This window comes from Notechis scutatus, chromosome 2 (genome assembly GCF_049901735.1).
Source record: "Notechis scutatus isolate UNSWTSFEM ecotype Mainland chromosome 2, rNotScu1.2, whole genome shotgun sequence".
Classification (NCBI taxonomy): Eukaryota; Metazoa; Chordata; class Lepidosauria; order Squamata; family Elapidae; genus Notechis; species Notechis scutatus.
Window position 1 is genome coordinate 57,654,386 of NC_142010.1, and position 22,345 is coordinate 57,676,730.

Genomic DNA, 22,345 nt, shown 5'->3' on the forward strand with positions numbered 1-22,345 from the left:
CTAGGGTTGGGTCAATCTGCCTGATCTTTTCAAAGAAACTGTCCTAAAAGTTTTGTTCAGTTGTCTTTTCCAAAAAATAGTGTCTGTTTGTTTGTTTGGGAAAAAATATTTTTAGCACCTATATCATTTATATTCTTTTTTATAATGATTGTAATATGGTTGTTTTGTTCAGACGACCACAGTAATAATCAATTAATGAAATATGTTACTGCCTAGAATTGCAAACCAACCAATTATACAGAAATTCCCTGAATATTTAAAAGTAGTTTCATGTTTTTATCTGGCAACAAAATGCATACATCTTTCTGTCTTCTAGTTGATCTTGGCTAGGAAAAACAAAGCATTGTCAAACCCAGCTAGTGCTTGGATACCCAAGAAAAAACAGTGTTCTAGATTACTGGGAATTCAAAAAGCATCACTCAAGACAGCAATAAACCATTTCCATACTGTGGCCAAGATAACTCAATGGGCCTTTCCAAAGAGATGAACTCAAACTTATTGGTCTTCTTCTATTTTAGATATTATCTTGCAATAGTGCCATTATCTCTATATGGAGGGTTTTAATTATACTGTTTTCACGGAAGTTCCATTCTATTGTACATCCTTGTAAACCACAAATTATTCTATAAAGCTTTAGAATTTAGTAAAAAATAGATTTTACAAAATATTTGCAGGACTGTCCATTGTATTGTCCATGAACACACATATGATTCTAACATGATATTAGGAGATTTCAGAGATCCTTCTAGTACACCATTAGAGAAGAAGTAAATCAGCAGAATAATTCTTTGTAGAATGGATTTTAAGTTCTTTTCATTTAAAATGAAAAACATACACACAATTCCACCCCCTGCTTTACATATGGAGCATATGGAAGACAAAAGAGACCATGCTAACCCAGAATATATGTTTTTGACTAAAATTACACTACAGCTTATTATGTCCATCCATGAAATAGTATACTATGGTTTATTACAGTTGCCATGGGGAGCATTATCTAAATCCATTACATGCTGACTACAAAACAAAACAACTTCTAACACCAGAACAGGTACAAAACATTACCTTAAATTATAGCAGAGAATCAAATTATTTATTCATTTAATGTTTTATATGTTATCCTTCCTCCAGAAAGTTCAGAGTGAATGGAGATTTTCTCCTTATACATTTTAACTTAACAATTATGAAAGCAAGATTAAATTTACAGTCAACTTTATGGATGAATGAGAATTTGTCTCTCTCTCCATAACTGGCACACATCTCTATACACAATAAATACCTTGCTGAAGGTGGAGCAGAAGGAATCACATTTCTAGATGAAGTTTCTTTGCTGAGTTTTGTCTGTCTGTAGTACAGGTGTGCCATGTAGAACTAAAGTTTTTATAAAAATAGGGATTAAATCCTTGGCATTTCGTTTTATCTTTCACTTACTGTTTTCTTCATAAGGAATATTGATTTAAAAGTGATATAAAATAAGATAGAAACAAGTATAAAACAGATCAATTTATAATTAAAAATTGCTATTTTATACTAGTGGCCATATCTTGTTTCTGTTATTATTGAATCAGTATCATATATGTGAAAAAAATGGAATTCATTTTCTCAAAAAGGCAAATTGTTTCATTCATCTACATCATAGGGCAAGTTATGATTTGGCTGCTACACAAAATACTAATTCAGCAATTAAAAGCAATTTTGAATATAATTGAAAATGTTACTTTAAAAAATTACCCAATTAGAAATATACTTGCATAGATTGAAAAGACGTTAACAGAATAAAATAGTACATGAAACAAGAATAGATAGCATAAGGACAAAATGTATATAACTATATTTCTCTTCCCCAAATACGTTGGCACTTAACAATGTAAAACTGAGTTTGTGCAGGAAAATGTAAAAACATATTCTTCAGTGGTGCAAGAGAGAAATCTGCAGGGATATCATTTCATAAAGTCAATTCACCAGTGCAAATGGGAATGAGGCAGCTCACATGGTTAAGGCATCAGGTTGGAGATTAGTGAGCCCACATTTGGGACCAGAGGGTTGCTGTGTAGCAGGGTGAGGTCCTGTCATTCATTCCAGCTTCTTGGCGAGGACATTAAAGGAACCCCATGGGTCAAAATTCAGTCAGACTTTTCTGTCCTATCTAGATTCTAACAATTCCTGAGCACTGGGATAGGGCATCAGTGTATCTTGTGGTGACGATGCTGGAAAATCTCACTCACTGGCTTCATAGAGATGTTAAACAATAATAGAGACAGGACTGACCTTGTGGGGGCCCTCTGATGTAAGGGCCACCAGGATAGCAATAGCACGTAGACTTATATACCGCTTCACAGAGCTTTACAGCTCTCTCTAAGTGGTTTACAGAGTCAACATATTGCCCCCAACAATCTGGGTCCTCATTTTACCAACCTCAGAGGGATGGAAGGCTGAGTTAACCTTGAGCCAATGAGAATCAAACTGCTTGCAGTCAGAAGAATGAGCCCACAATACTGCATTCTAACCACTGTGCCACCAGAGAGGATGACCTCTCTTCCCCCACCACAACTGCTTGAGACTGAGGAGGAAATAGAACCATGGCAAAACAGTGCTTTTGGTCACAACTTGATAGGCTATTCAATGAAATACTACAGCTGATAGTATCAAAAGCCATTGAGATATATAAAAGGACCAGGAGAGTCACACTATCTGCATCTAGGTCTTGACAGAAGTCAGCACTGAGATTCTGGCAAATCTGAAACAACTATATCAGCAAAATGTGGTGCAAATTGGTCTTAATTATTTCTTAATAGAAAGTTGGTCAACCAAAGTAAGGCTATTAGACAATGGCCCTATAAGGAAAAATAAAAGTGATTCACTTCTCTCATCATTGAACATGAGTGTAAATTTATCTTTAATCAGTATATTTCCTCATCTTTCTCCACTAGCACTTTAGATATCCTTTCTGGTACTTTATTTCCCAGAAGTTCTCGGTAAACCAAAGAGTCTATTAAAATAGGCTAGCAGAAACAAGTTGCTTTGGGCAATCTTTTTTTTTTTTTTAAACAAATTTTATTGATTTTAAAGACAAACAAACCATCATTAACCATTAAATACATAAAACCTCTTTCCATTATTAATTTTACAAGTCAAGTAAAATATTATTTTATACAACATAATTCTGTTTTACACCATTTCAATATGGACATATAGATATCTCTTAACAAATTTCTCATTATTTCTCTTTTCGTATTCAATTTCATTATTATTATTATTATTATTTTCTATATTTATCCAGTTTATAATCATCATCTACATTTCTCTCTGACTTGATTACCATTATTCTCCTCCAACATTCCTCCAAGGTTTTATTAATTCTCAAACAAAACATGAACACACAAAACACAAAAATATAAAACTTCTTTTAAGAAAGTAGTTTGGCCCCAGATTACCTCTCTTTGTATGGACTTCAATTAAATTCGTGCTCATCTTATATACCATTACCTATCTTATTTACCATTCTATATCTTCTATATAACTTCTCCCGCTTTTCACGCTTCTTATTTCTATTTTATTTAATTCATTTTAATTTAAATCATTGTATTTGTATTTTTTGCCCATTCTTTCCAAATTATCCATTTATCTCATTCCCTACAGTAAGAAAAAAAAAAAAGGATTTCTCCTGAAATCACTGATCAGAGTGTGATGCCTTTCTATCCTCCCCCTAAATTAATATTTAAAATAACGCCTAATACCCAATCTGATTCTGCTTAGTACATTCTACCTGCTAACCTTTAAAAAGAGAAAATAATAATAATAAGTCCATAATAATTAATATAATTAAATAATAAATCTAAATGTTAAATCTTATAACATTCCAATTGTCTATTTCAAAGGACAAGTGCTACAATAATGAGTTTATAATAAAATCAAAACAATAGTCAATTAAACTTTTTAATTAAACTCAGTATTTTAAACATTCCTTTTAATATTTTGTTAAATTTTAAAATCTGTCATTACTAAACATTTCAATATTTTGATCTTTTATTAATTCTTATAACATTCTAGTTTTCTATTTCTAATACAAGTACTACAATACCATCTTATGTACCTTGCAGAATCTCCTTTTTTAAAGAAATTATACATTACCCTTTATCCCTAAAAAAAATTCCTTTTTTCCCATCTTGTTTCATACCTTTGTGGCTTTTTCCTCTCTTTTCTCTTCCTTTCTTATCCCACCTGGCCTTTTTACCCTCCCCTCTACTAACCTCCGCCTTTTTAGCTTCCCTCTCTGTTGTATTCCTTTTTCCTTTTGCTTAGTAACATTGAGTTGATTTTGCATCTTATTTTTCTCTTACTTAAGTGTTTTTTTAAGTCTTAAGTCCTTCATTTTCCTTCCTTTCTTTCTCTTTTCTTTCTTAATTAAATTTTTAGATTCATTGAAGATGGCGTCTTCTTCTTCTTCTTCTTCTTCTTCTTCTTCTTCTTCTTCTTCTTCTTCTTCTTCTTCTTCTTCTTCTTCTTCTTCTTCTTCTTCTTCTTCTTCTTCTTCTTCTTCTTCTATTTCCTCCATCTGTTGTTGTGTTTGCTGATAAATAGCAAGCGCCATTTCTAAAAAAAGGAAGGCTTCTTTCACAGCGTCCTTGCTTTCTTTCTTTATTTCTCCATATTCCTTTCTAAGTTCATCAACAGGTAAAGCCATTGTGAATCTTTTCTTTGTTCTTCTTCTTAAAGCAACCAAGATGTTTCAAAAGTTAAAACAATTCCCCAAAGTCCCAGAGACATCAAACAGTCCAGACAAAGCACAAAGTTCTCACTTTCTCTTTGGGGTGGTATCAGTAAAAAGGAAAAGAAAAAAGCCCAATCTGTATTTTAGAGCCTTGTTACAATTAATTCTTAGTCTCAAAATCTTCAAGACATCTCCTCCAGCAAAATCTTAATATTTTTTTGTCCTCTCCCTTCCCACTTATAACAAGAAGCCAAGTTTTTACCTTTTATAAAAAACAACAGGTTTCTCAATGGCCATTTGTTGATTCCATAGGGAAGGAGAGTAAACTTTCCATTTCAGCACCTCAATTTTGCCGCTTGAAATTCTCCTCTGGAAACAAAGTATCGTTCAAGAAGTCATATTTTTCAGGATTAGACGCCTCTTAAAATCCTGGGTCAGCCAAAAAACTTTCTCTGAAACTTTCTCCTCTCTTCCTCCTGCTCAGTCTTACCCAGCTGCCAGCTTCTTTGTGGCGGCCATTACAGACCGCCGCTCGACCGCCTTGAGAAAAGGGGGTTTTGCCGGCTGGAGAGGGGGTCTGCAACACCCCCAAACCCCTCACCAGCTCCCCCTATCTTCGGCTGCCTCTGCGGGGCAGCCTTAGCCTCCAGATCTGTCAGGATCGGAGGCACCAAGACGGCAAGCGCTGCAGGGATCGCGCAGGATCGTGAATCCCTGCCGCTGGCGAAGCCGACAAACCGGAAGTCGCTTTGGCCAATCTTGTCTACCACTTGGCTTGCCTCTCATTGCCAGTAGCTCATTCAATCAGAACAGCCTACTAGATTGCTATGGAACTCCCCAAGTATCCTTTGGGAACCTGCTTGGATCCCTCAGGTGCCTAGGGTAGGCCATCTGAATGGCACTTCTTCTGTGAAGGGTGCGGATAACAGACCTAGAAAGCAGTCAAAACCTGATCTGAACATTGCAAAGGAAAAATAGAAATCTCTCTCCATATCCAGATCTCACATCTCAGACACAAACATAAAAAAGACCAGTTACGTATGTTGGTATGCACATGGTTGCAGTCTATGAAGGTGAGGGCATCTTTTTTGAGACTATGAAAATGAAGTGTTTCTTTGAGGTACCTTGGTGTCACATAGGCACCGGACACTATCTGACAGATAGGCCAATGCTTGCATATTTAAGCATTTGGAATGGAATACTTGTTAGATTGCTCTGGGTCCCAGAGTATGTTTTCCTAACAACTACAGAAGGATAAATGCTAAGAAAAATAATAAAGTGCACTTCATATTGTGAAGTATTAGATATAAATGCATTAGGAGAACAGCAGAAACATTACTATTTAATCTTTCTTTTTTTTTCTTCATGTATTTTGGACTCCATCACCCCAATCTTCACATCCTTGATGTGGGTAGTAGAAACTTACTTTGAGAGCAAAGATGGAAAGGCTACAATAAATCAAAATACTAAAAGCTTCATATAATTGTCCGACAATTGAAGTACTCCAAATACAAATGAAATAGAGTTCATTTTTCATTTCATGTTTAATATATACCGTATATGCCGGCGTATAAGACGACCCGGCGTATAAGACGACCCCCAACATTTCCACTCAAAATATAGTTTGTTATATACTCGCCCCTCTTCCGCACGCCTTCCACTTTTGCACTTTTTTTTTTTTGAGGCACTTTTGTCTACCGTGGAAACGAATCCCGTGAAGCTGAAAGGAGCAGCCAGCCTTCTCCCAGCTCCCAAGGAAGAGGCTCGCACCGCCCGGGCTCCGCTGAGGTATCCGGCTGGGGCTGTCAGGAGTTGTTACCGCTGGCGCGGCTCCAGCTCCAGTCCGCGTTGCCTCGGGAAGGGAAAGGCAAAAGGGAAGAGCCGCGGCGGCGCTTTGCAATGGCAGCAGCGGCTCCTGGTTTTGCCTTTCCCTTCCCGAGGCAACGCGGGACTGGAGCCGCGCAGCCGCGCCAGCGGTAACAACTCCTGACAGCCCCAGCCAGATACCTCAGCGGAGCTCGGGCGGTGCGAGCCTCATTTCCTTGGGAGCTGGGAGAAGGCTGGCTGCTCCTTTCGGCTTCACGGGATTCGCTTTCCACGGTGCGCAAAGTGCCTCAGCCGCGGCAGCCGCAGTGCTTCCCAATTACTATTTGCCGGCGTATAAGACGCGACCCGGCATATAAGACGACCCCCCCAATTGGAGGCATCTTTTTCAGGGCAAAAAAGTCGTCTTATACGCCAGCAAATACGGTATCTGTATCACAATGACTTCTACTCTATCATCACTTTATCATCAAAGGCATCTACCCATAACCACAATAATCTCAAACAGGCAAAACATGCACTGTGATCACAACACAGCGCTGCTCTTTCAGCCTTGCATCAGGACATCACACCCACATGTGTCAAAGATGAAACTTCCATTCTAAAGCCAGCAAAGCACATTTCATCCTTGGCCCCCATATGGATATCTTAGCTTTATTATTTGTTCATGTTTCAGAAAACATTAAATAATATTTTCAACAAATCATTCAGTAATTACATCTTGAATTGTCCCATGAACCGATTTGTATTTTTTTTCATTCTGATAAATGTAGTTGCAAGATATTTGGATATTACCTAATGAGGCAGGGTTAATGCATACCTTGACAATGCTATGCAAAATATACTTGTGAGAATGAAATTACTAAATATCAGGATACTGAGGATAGATACTTAAAATATCCTACTCTGGACACATTATGCAAAAAGCTGTAGCTCTCCCAAAAAGGTTCTAACATTGAGAAAGGTGAAAGGAAGGAGAAAAGAGGATGACCAGCAACCAGGTGGATGGACTCAATAAAAGTGACAATGAGTATACCATTCCACGGTATTAAGGACCAGGGACAGGTTTTGATGGGGTGGGGAGAATCTATACGGTCACTAAGAGTCAACGCCAACTGTAATCATTCAAAATTATTCTGTGCTCAGTATTAATTTTGCAATCTTTTAAATATGGTTAAGATCTGGAAGAAAAGGTTTCACACATAAGGAGTCACACCTTGAGTTGCAGAAATTAAGCTGTATTGAAGGTTTTGCCCGACACCACCTTCACAAAGAATATCATCAGATAAAATATTTTTAAAGTTTAAATCAGTTTAATTCCTCAGTTTACTTTTAAGCCAATATATATGTCTAAACCACACGTGGAACTCAACAATTTATCTATAATGTGATCGTTTAAAAAAAATCCTGGCATGCTGTTCACTATAATAGTGGAGACAGACTACTTAAGCAAAGCACTAATGAAATTCTTATCAGCTAGATAAATTGTACATCTGGTCTAAGCTCTGAAATAGAGGCAAAGAGCCAAACTGCTTAGCTAAGTATCTTTTAAAAATTATTTCCTCCCATGATGCTCTGCAATTGAGTAAAATTCATGGTTGGTTTTTTTAAAAAAAAGGTTTTAAATGGTCCAAGTGTAAGCTGGTTTGGATTAGCAAGGATGCCACAAAGATTCAGCAAAATATCTTGCCTTATAAAATGATCCTCCACAGGTATCACTTTCATCTGATCCACATAAATCACCTTCTCTGGCAGCAATCATGCCAGCAATGCAGCTATTCTCCTTTAAATACGAGACACAGCACTGCTTTTGAGCAATTCTGCAACAAATAAAAAAAAATATTGCTTTCACAACACAGGCTGCTACTGGCAAATACTCTTATACAGTGAAGATGGAAGGCATAGGATACAAGCAGTATCGGTTTAAAATATGTCAACTCAAATTTAAATGAATATTTGTACCAAGTCATACAACTGGCAGGTTCTATTTATATCATTTTGCTTAACATAAACTACCTGGCAAGTAGTTAGGCTTCTCTGAATAAATAGAATGGAGCACAACCACAGAAACTTGTATCAAAATGGTGCAGGAAGGTGTTATATCTGAGTCAGTACAATCAAAGTAGTGTCTTGCTTTAGGCATAAAAATGCCAGTGGTTAGCACTAAAAAGGGAGAAGAAATCAAACCTGTACAAAACTGAGCTTTGAAGATATACCTCCTTAAGCTGTAACCCAAACATGTAGCAGTTACATTTTATGATGACAAAAAAAAAAAAGCAGAAAAATGATACATTCAAGGACACCATTTTAGATGGTGTTTTCCCACACAGCTGCAAATTCCTCCATGTAAAAGAAGTGAGATAGCTTGGCAGATGTTTGTGAGGTTTGAAAATCATGGTCTGACTTGTTTAGGATTCTTGACAGAGGAATGACAACAATTGATGCTGATGTAATTCAAATTATTTGCAGTGTAAAGACGGTGAAAATGTCCAAGAAAAATATATATCTGTGGATGAAAATCAGACATATAAAGCTCAAAAACTCGAAGAAAATAAGGAAGTGCCTTTTTGAAATTTCTAACAAAATTGGAAGATGAACCAAAACATAAGGGGTGCCAAAAAGTGATTTTGCCTAGGACAAGCAAATGTCTAGAGCCTGACTGCTAGCCATCTCCTATTGCCACAACAATCTTGATCTTCTTTAGGGTGAATTGAATTTTTCTGTCTCTGGAAATCTGAGCCAACTAGATAGTTCCCATATCCTGTCATTCTCTTCCCAGCATAGCAATTTGTATGCCAAAATCATCCTGGAATCTGTGTTTGTTCAGCAGCCCAAGACTGCCAAATGGCATCTTTATTCACAAGTCATTTTGTTTCTTCTTCCCTTCAAAGCTCAACACGGCTAATTCCCTGCCCGATTCTTAACCCCTGAAACTGTTTTCCAAGCTCTTTTCCTACCTCACCTTATCACAAATAGTTTGTATGGTTGGCAGATCACATGACAGAATGGCAGATGGTATTTATTCTCTCCATTCTGTCACAGTACCGAATGCCATGTTTTTATCACAAGACACATTTTTTTTTTTGCAAAGTCACAATATAAAGACTAGCTATGTTTTGTAAAATTATGTTATAGCGAGTTGCTTTGAAATTAATAGAATTTTCAGAGCAGGCATCCAGCCTGACACTGGCATATGAAATAAAAATAAAGATCCATTAAAATACTACACCTTTTTTTTTTTTTTACTAGAGGAGCATTTTAAATGTGAACTTCAACAATTTAATTTCCCATTGTGCTAGACTGTTTTTTCTTCTTCTTCACAGCTAGAATAATTAGATTTCTTTTTCTTTACTGGACTACCTCTACTGTTTTAGATCAAGAGTTCTGTTTCTCCATATGTCTTCAATAGTGCACTCACTATTAGAGATATATGAAAGAATTGAGCATTTAATCTGCAAACAGTCATATCATATGAATGTTGACACAACATACAACAGGGGACTCCTTGGTACTCTCTGAGCTTGGTTGTTTGCTTGCAGTCATTTTGATACCAGACTTCTTCAGTGCCAGGGAATGGGACTTGCACTCTATTTATATATAGCAGCTTGTCCCATCAGTGTTGATGCCACTATGTTCAGTTATTTAGACTGAGCTTTGCATAAGGGCACCACATTGAGGGGGTGGCAGCAAACTACAGAGAATCTGGGGGCACTTTCCTTATTTCCTTACTTATCATATTCCCATAGCAGCCTGTCCCACCATAAAGTGACTCTAGGCGTCTTAAAATAAAAATATTAAAACAAATATAATTAAAAGGCATCATAGTTGAGAGGTTTTGGATAATTTTTTTTTTAAAAATGAGTAGTCTACCACCTCTGGTGCGAGGAAGGACATTTGAGTGACTCAGCAAATAGGGGCCCCAGCTTGTCTCTGAGAAGACTGTTTGCAAGCAGGGTTGCACAGAGAGCAGGAACTCTCTCCATTTCAGGGACACCTTTTTAAAATTTGTCCAAAAGAATCCTGGGCCTTCACAACAACCTTGACATGAAAGCTTGGTATTTTGTAAACTATAAGATGCAGATGGTTGCATTGGGGGGAAATATTATTCATGGATGTCTGACAATGCACAATCCTCTTCCAGAGATATGATAATAGATGTGAACAGATTTGAGAAATCTGAGATTTTTAGAATGGAGCATTTAAGTATGTCCGCAACATTAAATCCAAATATTATTAGAAAATGTCTGAAAAGCTTCATAATAATAATCTAAGCAATATATCTGACAGTAGTGTCACCTAGTATCGACCTGACATAAACAATATCAAGTTGATTATATTATAGTGTGCAGGATATTTGTAAATTCAAATTTTTGTGCTTGGTTTAAAAAAAACTTTTATTTTACCTACCTGCAAATATCACCACTTGTTCCACTTATTGGGATTTCCATACATTCATTGTTATCAATAGCCCATTGTTGCCCAGCAGCACAGCAAGTTTCAATTAAATCTTTTGTTGAATCTGAAAAAATAGCAATTATATAGTTACACAACGTATGTTTGGGACATCAGAGCCGATTGAAAACACCTGTAACAAAATATGATTGTTTAGGGCAAGGGTCTCCAACCTTGGCAACTTTAAGACTTGTGGACTTCAACTCCCAGAGTTCCTCAGCCAGCTTTGCCAAGGTTGCCAAGGTTGGAGACCCCTGGTTTAGGGTACCACTGTAAAAGATTCTGGCCATTCCTTTCTATTCCCCTTCCTCCATCCTAGATTTCCTGAATGTAATAATCCTTCTGTAAAATAATTAGCATGCTCAATCAACATTGGGCTTTTTATACATATATGTTTGGATAAATACTTCCTACCTAGGCTCTATCATAGATATCATGGTAAAGAATATCAATGGAATAAACATCAGTAATTCTTCATAATGTATCTCTCCCAACAATGGGAGAACCTCTTAGAAAAAAACCTCTTAGCTGATCTTAATACTTGGATGAGTGGAACTCTCACAAATTATTGAGGTTCTATATTAACACTTTGAATTAAGACTGGAAGCTTGGACTTCTATTCCTTCCCCAAACTTAAAACGATTTTGGAATCTTTAAAAACTTGGGATTTTCAAGTCCACTGATACCATTTTCTTACATGTGAACACAGTGCCAGATAGTCATGAAAGCTTCTCAATAATTGGATTGAATCTGATTCTTGTTTCCTCTTGCTCCCTGAATGATAAACTCTAGAGATGGCTAGTGCAGATTTGAAATGATATACTTCAGCAGACTTTAACAATCTTATTATAATTTAGGCTTCAAACATTGCACAAGTTAATGTCATTACCCAGAAGATCATTGGTTGCCCTCTCCTCTCTTTGGAAAAGCTTTATACTCCTGCTGCCTTAAGAAACTTCAGAACATTCTCAAAGATCCATCTCATCCTGGGAACCCTTTTTTTGAACTATTACCACCTGGCAGATGGTACAGAATAATAAAAACAAGGACAAATAGGCTCAAAAACAGCTTCTATCCCAGGGCAGTAGCTCTTTTGAATTCTGCTGTATAGTGCGGTGTTGGTGTGGTGTCGGGGGTTTCCGGTTCAATGTGTGAAGGGTGAAGGATGTGTGTTTGTGTTTATTTTCATGGTCATGGTCATGATGTACACTGAAGATGGTGTTTGATTTCATTGTACGAGGTGCAATGACAATAAAGTAAACTAAACTAAGTTCCAGAGAACAAACCCTATTGAAAATGGTCTTATTTCTAAAATAGACACAGTATCACTCTCCTGTTCTAAAATGGTACCATCCACTCACAAGAAATAGGATCAGCAAGCTTAAGAAAACAGTATTTCAAAAACAAATTTATATATGGAAAAAGATTCCAAATGAACATAGTGAGAACCATGTTCAGTGACCACAGAATATTGGCTGGTTGCTAAACAAGGGAGGGAACAAAAATGCACAGAGGGGAAATGAAATATTAAATCCTGGAAAAAGGATGAATAGATGAAAGCCCTCCACTCATTCTGTATTTTGTTTCAGACTCCATTTAGATGTAGTACATACTACACACAGTATGTAATAGCTAAGGTATTAGACTAAGACTGAAGAGAACCATTTTAAGTTCATACTCAGGTATAGAAAGTCACAAGATGCTTTTTGGGTTATAACTTACTCTTTCAGCCCAACTTGTCTCAGAGGATTGAGACAGTGGGGATAAAATTGGAGAAAGAAATGTTATATGAAGCTGCCTTGAAAAATAGGATGAAAATGAGAATTGAAATCTAATAAAACCTTTAACATTTTTAGTTAACACATTTTACAGTACACATGCCATTCCCTATCCCCTCTAAAACAAGGCTGCACATTCATTTCCTTCTACATAGACTTTCGTTTTTTCTCATAGTGCTTAGAAAAACAGGGTTCTGACAACACACAAGAAAAGAAGTTGTGCCACAGCAGACAGTATTGTCAATGGTAGCACAGGAAACATTTTAGATTCAAACTTTCTAAAAGCAACCTTTTTAAAAGCTGACTTTTCCCCCCCCCAAAGAATCACTCTATGTGATTGAAGAACAGTGATATTTCTTTCTCAAGAATGGTTTTACTTGCAAAATGGCCTAGAAAGTTTCACAAATTCTTTAAAGCATATTTGTGAAGCTTTCTAGGTCATTTTGCAAATAAAACCTAGTTGGATTAACCTGTTTTATCTAATGGTATGAATAAAAATGTATTATACTGACCCAACAATGTCCAGCTATTTAAGAATGATTTGTCTTTTTTAAAATCATTGTCCAAAAATATTACATAAGGCATCACTGATAAATATTAGTTTAAAAGGAAATTCCTCTGGGGTGATGAAATCCTCTAATTTGATAAAATCTAAACTTTGCTGATCTATAGACTTTCTGTGTTCAGGCTCAATACAGAAGGTTAATAGGATATATTGAATAGTTTATGGTCCATAATTTGAAGCATACTAAATTAGCTGTCCAGTGGCAGAAATGCATGAAGCTGATGAGCCACTCAAGATTCAATCTATCAGTAAAACAGATATAAATGCCATATTAACATCCAAGGTAAGCCAAGATAAGTATATGCACATAATACTTCTAAATATAAATAAGGTATTAATGAAAGGCTTATTAGCATCATCATATGGAACAACAAATTAAGGTTGACAAACATTAATTCACATATATTTTGTTGTTGAAGATCCATTTAACAGTCATTCTAAATATTCTATAGCATTAATGTCTGAAACCATAGGATATCTAGGTTTAGAAAAATGTAGCCATACAGTCACTAATAAATTTTCTCCTAGTGGTAGATTTCATCAAAATAATTGCATTTTTAAAAATCCCTACAATAATTGTTTTAATTTCTGCTCCAAAGAAAAACCTGGAAAGAGAAAAGTATGTTCTGAATCTGACAAGTACAGCTTATGAAATATAACAGATAATGAAGAAGAGATCAAATTTTTATTCTCTCTGAATGTGAGCCATGATCCAGGTAAAGGTTCTTCTGCACATACTTATAAATAAAACAGAAAGGGCAAGGACTGATTAGATTCCACCTGAAATGGAATATTGTTATGGGAGATACCTTTTCTGAAATAAGTAAAAACATTTTAATTGGTTTAGGAATTAAGGAATTTTTTTTTAAAAAAAAAAAAAAGCGGAATGCATAGTGCTTACATTACCTTGTTTAATTTATTGCTATGAAAATATTCTACTCTAAATTATCTCTGAAATGGAATATTGTAATGGGAGATATTAGTTGATGTGAGTTCAGAAAAAGAGGAGCAAGGATGTTTAAATCATCCTGATCAACCATATCATTTTTGTTCCCATACTGGATTTTTTTATTTGCATTCTGAAGTCGAACACAGTAGACACAGAGCAAAAATATGTTACCCTAAGGCTTACTTTTCTAAGTTTAAGATTAACATTGTTGAATTAAGATGGACCTTTTCCATCATTAGACTATTCATCTTCCACTGTGATGCAGAAACCGAACATTATATTGGCAACAGACATGGAATAGGAGGAAGAAGGAATAATACGTATTTTCACCACCTTGAGATATTGATAAAAATAATAAAGGTGGGATACATATAAGTAAATGAATAAAATAACATCTAAATCCTGAAATCAAATCTGGTAGGATTTCTTCCTCAAACACCTTTCCCCCCCAATATCCAGGTAAGTCTAATGTTCAAGTATTTGAATCAAAGACTGAAATTTAGGGACAGGGCAAAATTTGATAATTGATAATTGATCATAGCTTTGTAAAGATCTTAATCAACCTTAACTAATGATGACTATTGGACACACCCTTAAAATTTTCTTAACAATACGTGAAAATAAGTTGCCATTGTCAGTCTTCTTTTGGAGTATGCTTTTTATATTCTGGGATATGCTTTTAAGCTCACAGCCCGGGATTTTCCTGGTGGTTTCTCATCCAAATGTTAACTAGGCCTGAATTTTTAGCTTCTGAGATCAGCTTAGATTACTAGGTGTTACCTTCTAGTTGAAAGATCATGACCTATGACTGAAATAATTAAATTGTAGATGATTCTAGCATGAAGTGCTATATTGACAAAATATCCAAGTGACTGGACAAATACAAATGCTGAAAATTTGTTATAGATTTTCTAGAAAAAGGATAATTGATTGAAGTTGTAGAATATTACCACAAGAGAAGTAAGAATAGTTTAAACAAATCAGTTTAACTTTAGTCTGTTAGTTGCCCTGGTCTGAATTGCATCTGGAAAGAGTTTTGCTTGATATTTCATTCCATTCATTAGCTGATCTTCCAAACCTTCAGTGATGATATTCCCCATCTAAGCAATTGCTATTATAACCTGTATCTCACATTTTTTTAAATTGCATAACTAATTGAATAATAACTAATTGAAGCACTTCAATGTTAGAAATTTGAGTTTGGGATTCTGATAATATATTATGGATGCTATCACAAATCAGCCATTAGGAACATAACCAGTTGTAAAGTACCACTTTCATAAAATGTTAGCTACATTTATTCTAGTGCCGTCACCCAGTCCTACATGCTCCATACAATCCTGCATGACTTTGTCCTTTAAGCAGGTAGGCATTCTTCCAGAGAAAGCTTGATCTGTAGTTATTCATCCTTGATTACCTTTTGAAGGCAACATTCTAGAATCCATGTGGGATCCAGTCTCATTCTTGAGTATAAAGTTAACGGGGGTTGGCAATATGTTTTGCAACATATAGGCACTTAATTCAAGATTACAGGCTTAACATGAAGACCTCACCCCTTTCCTAAGAGGTCTGTAGGGGGTGTGCATAAGCGCACCGTCCCTGTCCTATTGTTTCTTTTATTTTTATTTATATGTACCCATTTCATGTATTCATAACTATGTATGTACTTATACCTATTATCTTGTAAGCGATTGACAAATCAAAACAAATAAATAAATAAATAAAAAATAAAAAGACAAGTACCTTGATTGGAACTTTGCTTATGTAGTCCCAATTACACATACAAGTATTTATGTATCAATTTCCTTTTCACAATTTTTCTCCCTTTTTGTAAGTTTCTTATGGTATATCCTTCAAAATTCATACTTTCATACGTTGCTTCCTCCCAGAATCAATATTTTAGATCTTTGCTCTGCTTCCAGTAATAGGATCTTTTAAATTAATCTGTGTTCAATAAATAATTAATCTTTGCTTTGCTTTTTAAATTAAAAATCTGGAGTTCCAAAATGGGACAAATAGATGTATCTCCTTATCTCATGCATTGAATAGAATAAGCATCAGGCTGTATTATCTGATTAACTTTCTTCCTAAAACAAATGAACATTTAATATTCTCTTGGACTATAGTGATGAATACTTTGTATACTTTGAATTATCTGGGACAGAGGTCAGCTAATTTAGATCTTAGCTTACAATTTCATGAGACAATGGTTTTTAACGCTAAGCTTGAATGGAAGAGAAGGAAGGCTCTGCAGATACTCAAAAGTATTTCAATTTTTAAACCACTCTTCTATCCTCAGGTTTAAATAACATATTTCAAGTATAACTCAATTCCTGGTGATTTCAAGAACATATTCACGTTATTTGCTTGATATCTCCTACTGCTATCTTTGGGGGGGGGTGTTCATCATTTTCCCAATCATACTAAAGTTGTGGTATTTTTGGTGATTTCCTATTTAAGTACTAACAGGTACTTGAGTGAGAGACCATACGTGAGAAATACTTCATTTCCATTCCTTTAGGACTTATTTTGGCAGCGAAACTGGGTCACCATTGGCTTTTCCATAAAGATTTCTGCTTACAGAGCTCCATTCACAAATACTCCTAAATTGGTTCCAGATAAAATGGGGCCAGCTAGTAGGATCATGTGACCTCAGTTCCTTTTTTTTAACCTATTGCCTAAGGAAACAACTTCTGAATGTTTTTAAAATGGGATGAAAAAACAATGTATGAAGTCAAACCCTTCTGTTTGTGGAACATTGTCATTATGCTCAGTTTTCATGCCACTAACAGTGATATTCAATCTGACCAGGATTATCAAACTACTAGTTTATGTTTAAGTTATTGTTCATTCTAAGTAGCCCTGGGGTTTAGATAAACGTTCTGCTTTTTGGTGCACCATTCTTTTTATTGCTTACAAACTTATACAGCAATCCATGGAAATTTATCCTGCCATGCAGATTTTTAGCAATTATGGTTTCACTGGAAATATTTTCTGCTGTCTCATTTAGCCCATTAATGAACATTTTGATTCATGTGGAACATAATTTGTTACCTTGTCTAGTCTGATATTAATGCAGCTAATGCTACTCTCCAGCAACCAAAATGTTAGCAACAGCAATGCCAGAAAGATTAGAAACCCATTCATATTTAAACATTAATGGAAAGTGAACAAAAAGAGGTAAATAACTACATGCAGTCATTTCTCAGGAGATTTGAATCACCGCCCAACTGACTGTTGCTGTATTGTGGTTCTGAGGATACTATACAGGCTTTCTTGTGTTTAGCACTCCCAAAACACAAGCATCCTTGATCAAGCTGGTTTTCATAATGCACCCTGAATGCCACACACTTTTCCAAGGGACTCCCAAATACAAAACCAGGGTATCATTTGATGTATGGAAAGTGCCAGGAATATCTATCCTTTTTAACTAAAACTTCTCCAACCTCATCTCCCCTCATAAAAGACATTGTATGATTTTTTTTCTGTTCTACCCAACATCCAAAAAATGGGAAGGAGACATTTTTGTTTTCATTCCTAATCCAATCTACCCTGTTTTATATATCTCCAACAATTTAATATCATTTAGAAAGCTTACATACATAAAAGGCATTCATGACAATCACGAGATAAGCATTGTTACTTAGAGCACAAAAAAGGAAAGATAGTAACTCAACAAATAGAGATGTAAGTTAAGAGATGTAAGCTAAGATGTGGGTGTTTATTTATACAAATACTATTCACTACTGTATATTGTTCCATCCTTGCAAACCATCCTAAATTTCACTATGTCCACCCACAAATTCATCTATTGTGTTTTGTATTTTAAAGTACTAACCTCTTTTTCAGGTTCTTCTCAACTCCATCCAACCACATCCAACTTTCCTGGTCTTTCTTTTCTTTTCAACTGATTCACTCTTCCTTCCTGTATCTGCTGTGCAATTCAACCCACATTTACAAATCTCTCCAAATGACAAACCACCTCAATGTACTTTTTCCCATATATTGTTTGTTCACTTTTGTATTCAGACCTCTGTCATTCAGCAGTCATACATTCTAGACCCAATCACTTTGTGTAACAAAATTTCTTAAGTACCCCATTTCCACTGTTTTCAATTTACTTTTATGTTTTTCCTGATGTACAAACCATCACTTCCACATAACAAAATAGGCTCTTAAACCCAACCAGTTTTGCTTCTTTCAACAAACATTCTTTATTTGCAACAAACCATATATGACCTCTTTACATTTGCTCCTTTTTTTAAGTTCCCCAATCTTTAATCATTATTCTATCATGGTACATAGTTTCATCTGTGTGTTCAATTGTTCACCATTTGCATGTAAATTGCAATCATCCATTCTTATTTGATATGCTGATGTTCAGATTCATATTCCTCATTGCCTCATACAGTTTACCTAACATTTCCTGAAAATCATTCAAGTTCTAAGCCAACAATACAATGATATTTGTCTCTAAATAACTAAACCAAGGGGCATTCCACATCCTTTCTTACCCTCCCACTTAAAAGTTGAACTATTCATCAAACATTCAGTTTTTTCTCACAATGCTTTCATTTACCAATTTTATTACTTTCCACCAAGTTCAAATACATACTCACACAGAACATTAAATAACATTACACAGTTCAGTCCAATTCACTTTGTCATGTACTACCTCTAAAACTTTCTTTCTCACATCCATGCATTTCTCAGTATCCTGCTGAAAAAGAAAATTTGGTCTGTACAGCTCCCACTCAGCTTATGCTTCCCCCCTTTTCCCCTTACAAATTCTACTCATTGTCTCTTTTCAACCAACTTAATTTGCATTCACTCCGATTGTTATTTCTTCTGTATAGGAAAATATAACAGCACACTTACAATCATTAGCTTTTGTACCGGTTAAGTACGTTGCACAGCCACCCTGTATGTTAAACTGTAGCCATAATTTTTCAATTTCTGCAGTCATATGTCCAAAATTTACCTCTGCAAATTTACAATTTTTCAAAATTGTCATAGCATGTATGACTTCATCAATTTTGTCTTGAACACAAATATCTCTAGCATTTGTTTTAACTACACTCTTGAACATATTCCCACCAGTCCCATACAAATCTGTAAAGTATTCCTGTCATTTAGTTTCACCCCAAATTTAGTCTCATCAGTTTTATTTGTTTAAATTCTCTTCACTCTGTGGGAGCTCCTTGTTTAGACATCTTCACTCATTGGAATTCAACACATTCCAAAGTCACATTTTCTCTGCATCTGTTGATCTTAATTGTTTCTTGTTCAGTTTCATTACATTTTTGCAACTATCTTTTCCTGTGAATACATATTGCATAATACCTCTCATCCTCATCTAACAGCAATCATTCTCCTCTATGTATGTTTGCTTCTGGTTGTTTATTTTCCAAAATACTTATTCTGCTTTCCCTTTTTGTTCATTTTATTACTTTAGAATGGAATAGAGTGGATGGGACCTTGGAGATGATCTAGCTCAGATCCCTACTCAAGCAGGACAACCTACACCGTTCTACCAAGTTCAATTACATACTCACACAGAACATTAAATAACATTACACAGTTCAGCCCAATTCACTTTGTCATGCACTATCTCTAAAACTTTCTTTCTGCCCAGTGACTGTCCAGTCTCTTCTTAAAAACCTCCAGTGATGAAGCACCTATGATTTCTGAAGGCAAGCTGAACTTTTCTATAAATATATGCCTAAGGCGTAAGTGTGAATTTCTAATAAGTGTGAAAGAATTATCTCCCTCCCTAATTACTTGGATCACCTACTTATGTCTAAAGTTTTATAACAAAGGGGATATAAAAGGAAAACAGTCTGCTTGCCTGCCTGCCTGCCTGCCTGCCTGCCTGCCTGTTGTGCAGAAAAGACATTTGTCATTGTTAACTTGTCTTGGGAGTTAATAATTGTCTCATGCTCCTGAAATATCTCCATCCTTGGGGTTATTGGTAAACAGTGGTATATGTGGCAACCTACCCTTTAGGTGATATCACAAAAATCAAGGCAGCTGGAGGCCAAGAATTTCTTTGTGGCATCAACTGAGAAAAGCTTCAACAGGAAAAGGTATAACTAGGCTGATATGTTAGTCATGCTTACCTTGCAGTGAAATCAATGGGATTTCTGCATTCTTGTTTTGCTTAGAGAAGGAAACAGTGCAGTCCTCAGCTGGATGCATTACAGCCACAGATAAACAATAGCATATGAAATGTCACTTCATAAATACTTTTTTGAACACCCCGAGGAGTTTATTTTTTTCCCTTCATTCTAATCTTACTCAGAATAGGGTTGTCTGCTGATACTGAATGGCACCCCAACATTTAACAATGCTGCTGGTGAACAATGCAACGGTTTGTTTGTTTTTTAAAGCAAGAGTTCCCTATCGCAAATCTGATTATACAGTGGAGAGAAAAATGAATAAAAATAATCCAAAGCCCTTTAATGAGCCATTCAGAGAAATAAATATATGTGGTATATAGGTTGGATTTTTGATTTGGCTTTTTTTATTCATACAGCATTAACTACCGATAACATTTACTAGAAAACTTGCTAAGTTATCCAAAACCTGGGATAGTTCCCAAAAATGTATGAGATAATTTATACTTACCACGGTAAGTATTTTAATTTCAAGATATTCCTTTTATGGTTGTTCAAAGTTATTTGCTATGGTCAAAGACCTGTTTTGATAGGGATTAATAGCTGTGAATGTTCTATGTTCTATAGCAGAGGTCTCCAAACTTGGCAACTTTAAGACTTGTAGACTTCAACTCCCAGAATTCCTCAGCCAGCTATTCTGGAAGTTGAAGTCTACAAGTCTTAAAGTTGCCAAGTTTGAAGACTCCTGTTCTATAAACATAGAATGCTGCCTCCAAAGCACAGTGCCAATGAACCTTTTCTCATGAGTGGACAGTCAATTACCTGACTATCTTCTTCTCATTCTCCATATTGTCCATCATATGCTTTATATAGAGGTTTCTTAGAAATGTCATTTTTGCAGTAATTTAGCATTTATTTTTCTGCATTGCAAGATTGTTGGTCGTGGGATCATTTTTGCGACCTTCTGTCAAGCACAATCAATGCGGAAGCCAGATTCACTTAACAAGTGTGTCACTAATTTAACAACTGCAGTGATTCACTTAACAAATGTTGTAAGAACAGTCATAAAAATGGGGCAAAACTCACTTAACAAATTTCTCACTCAGCAACATAAATTCTGAGCTCAATTGTGGTTATAAGTCGAGGACTACCTGTATTAGCAGCTCTCTGGCTAATTACCCCAGGTATTGTCAGGTGCTTGTGACAATACCCCAATTCAAGACTTTCAAATTCGAGTTTACCTGGCTTTCTGTTTGCATCAGCTGGTTCGGGACAAAGGATTTTGACCAGGCATGTTCAACCCATAGCCCACGAGCCACACGCAATCCTGGATGGCTAGTAAAACAGCCCCACAAGATTATGTGATTTACATATAGTAACTATATTGAGTATTTTATTTGCAGCACAAACCAAAAGATTGGACACACATGATTTAGACAGAAGATAAATTCTTTTTTTGTCTCATTCTTGGAAATATGGAATATATAGCAAGGTCTCATATTGTAGTCTCAGCATTTGTGAGTTTGTTGATGGGAAATAGAATCAAAATCAGGTTGATGTGGTGCAATAAGAAAATATTTACTTACAAAGCCCAGGAACCCCTGAGGGCCAGTACATTTTATTAAAATATGTTTTGAGACAATGATTGTTCCAAGGCCACTGTTTGAGGCATCAAAGTAGCAGTTTCTAAACAGAACTGAAGAAGGTGTCAAATTTTCTTCAATGATACAAACTAAAAAGCAGGCATTGCTTAGGTTCAATTCAAAGGTATAGACATGGTACATGTTCATTCTACACTGAAGCAAATAAATGTAAAATCAATACCAGCTAACTACTGAAGCTTTCTCTGTTTATTAGATTCTGTAATCAATGTTTGTGCACGATTTTGGGAATAGTTTCTGGATTAATGAAAAAGTTGAGACCCTTAAGTTGTTCTTTGATTCTTTTAAC

At 35.7% G+C, this 22,345-nt stretch overlaps 1 protein-coding gene and 1 long non-coding RNA gene across 4 annotated transcripts in view; one reads left to right on the forward strand and one right to left on the reverse strand.

The window, feature by feature from the left end:
• FBLN2 (fibulin 2) overlaps positions 1-22,345 on the reverse strand; it is a 152,010-nt gene that overhangs the window by 66,824 nt on the left and 62,841 nt on the right. For all 3 annotated transcript variants that reach the window (XM_087954816.1, XM_087954815.1, XM_087954817.1), the window contains exons 4-5: positions 10,943-11,054; positions 8,226-8,355 (exon numbers count right to left, since the gene is read on the reverse strand). In XM_087954816.1, coding sequence (XP_087810942.1) covers positions 8,226-8,355; positions 10,943-11,054 — 242 coding nt within the window. The remainder of the gene's footprint in view (positions 1-8,225; positions 8,356-10,942; positions 11,055-22,345) is intronic.
• LOC148132032 (uncharacterized) overlaps positions 1-22,345 on the forward strand; it is a 124,573-nt gene that overhangs the window by 22,747 nt on the left and 79,481 nt on the right. The window lies entirely within an intron of this gene.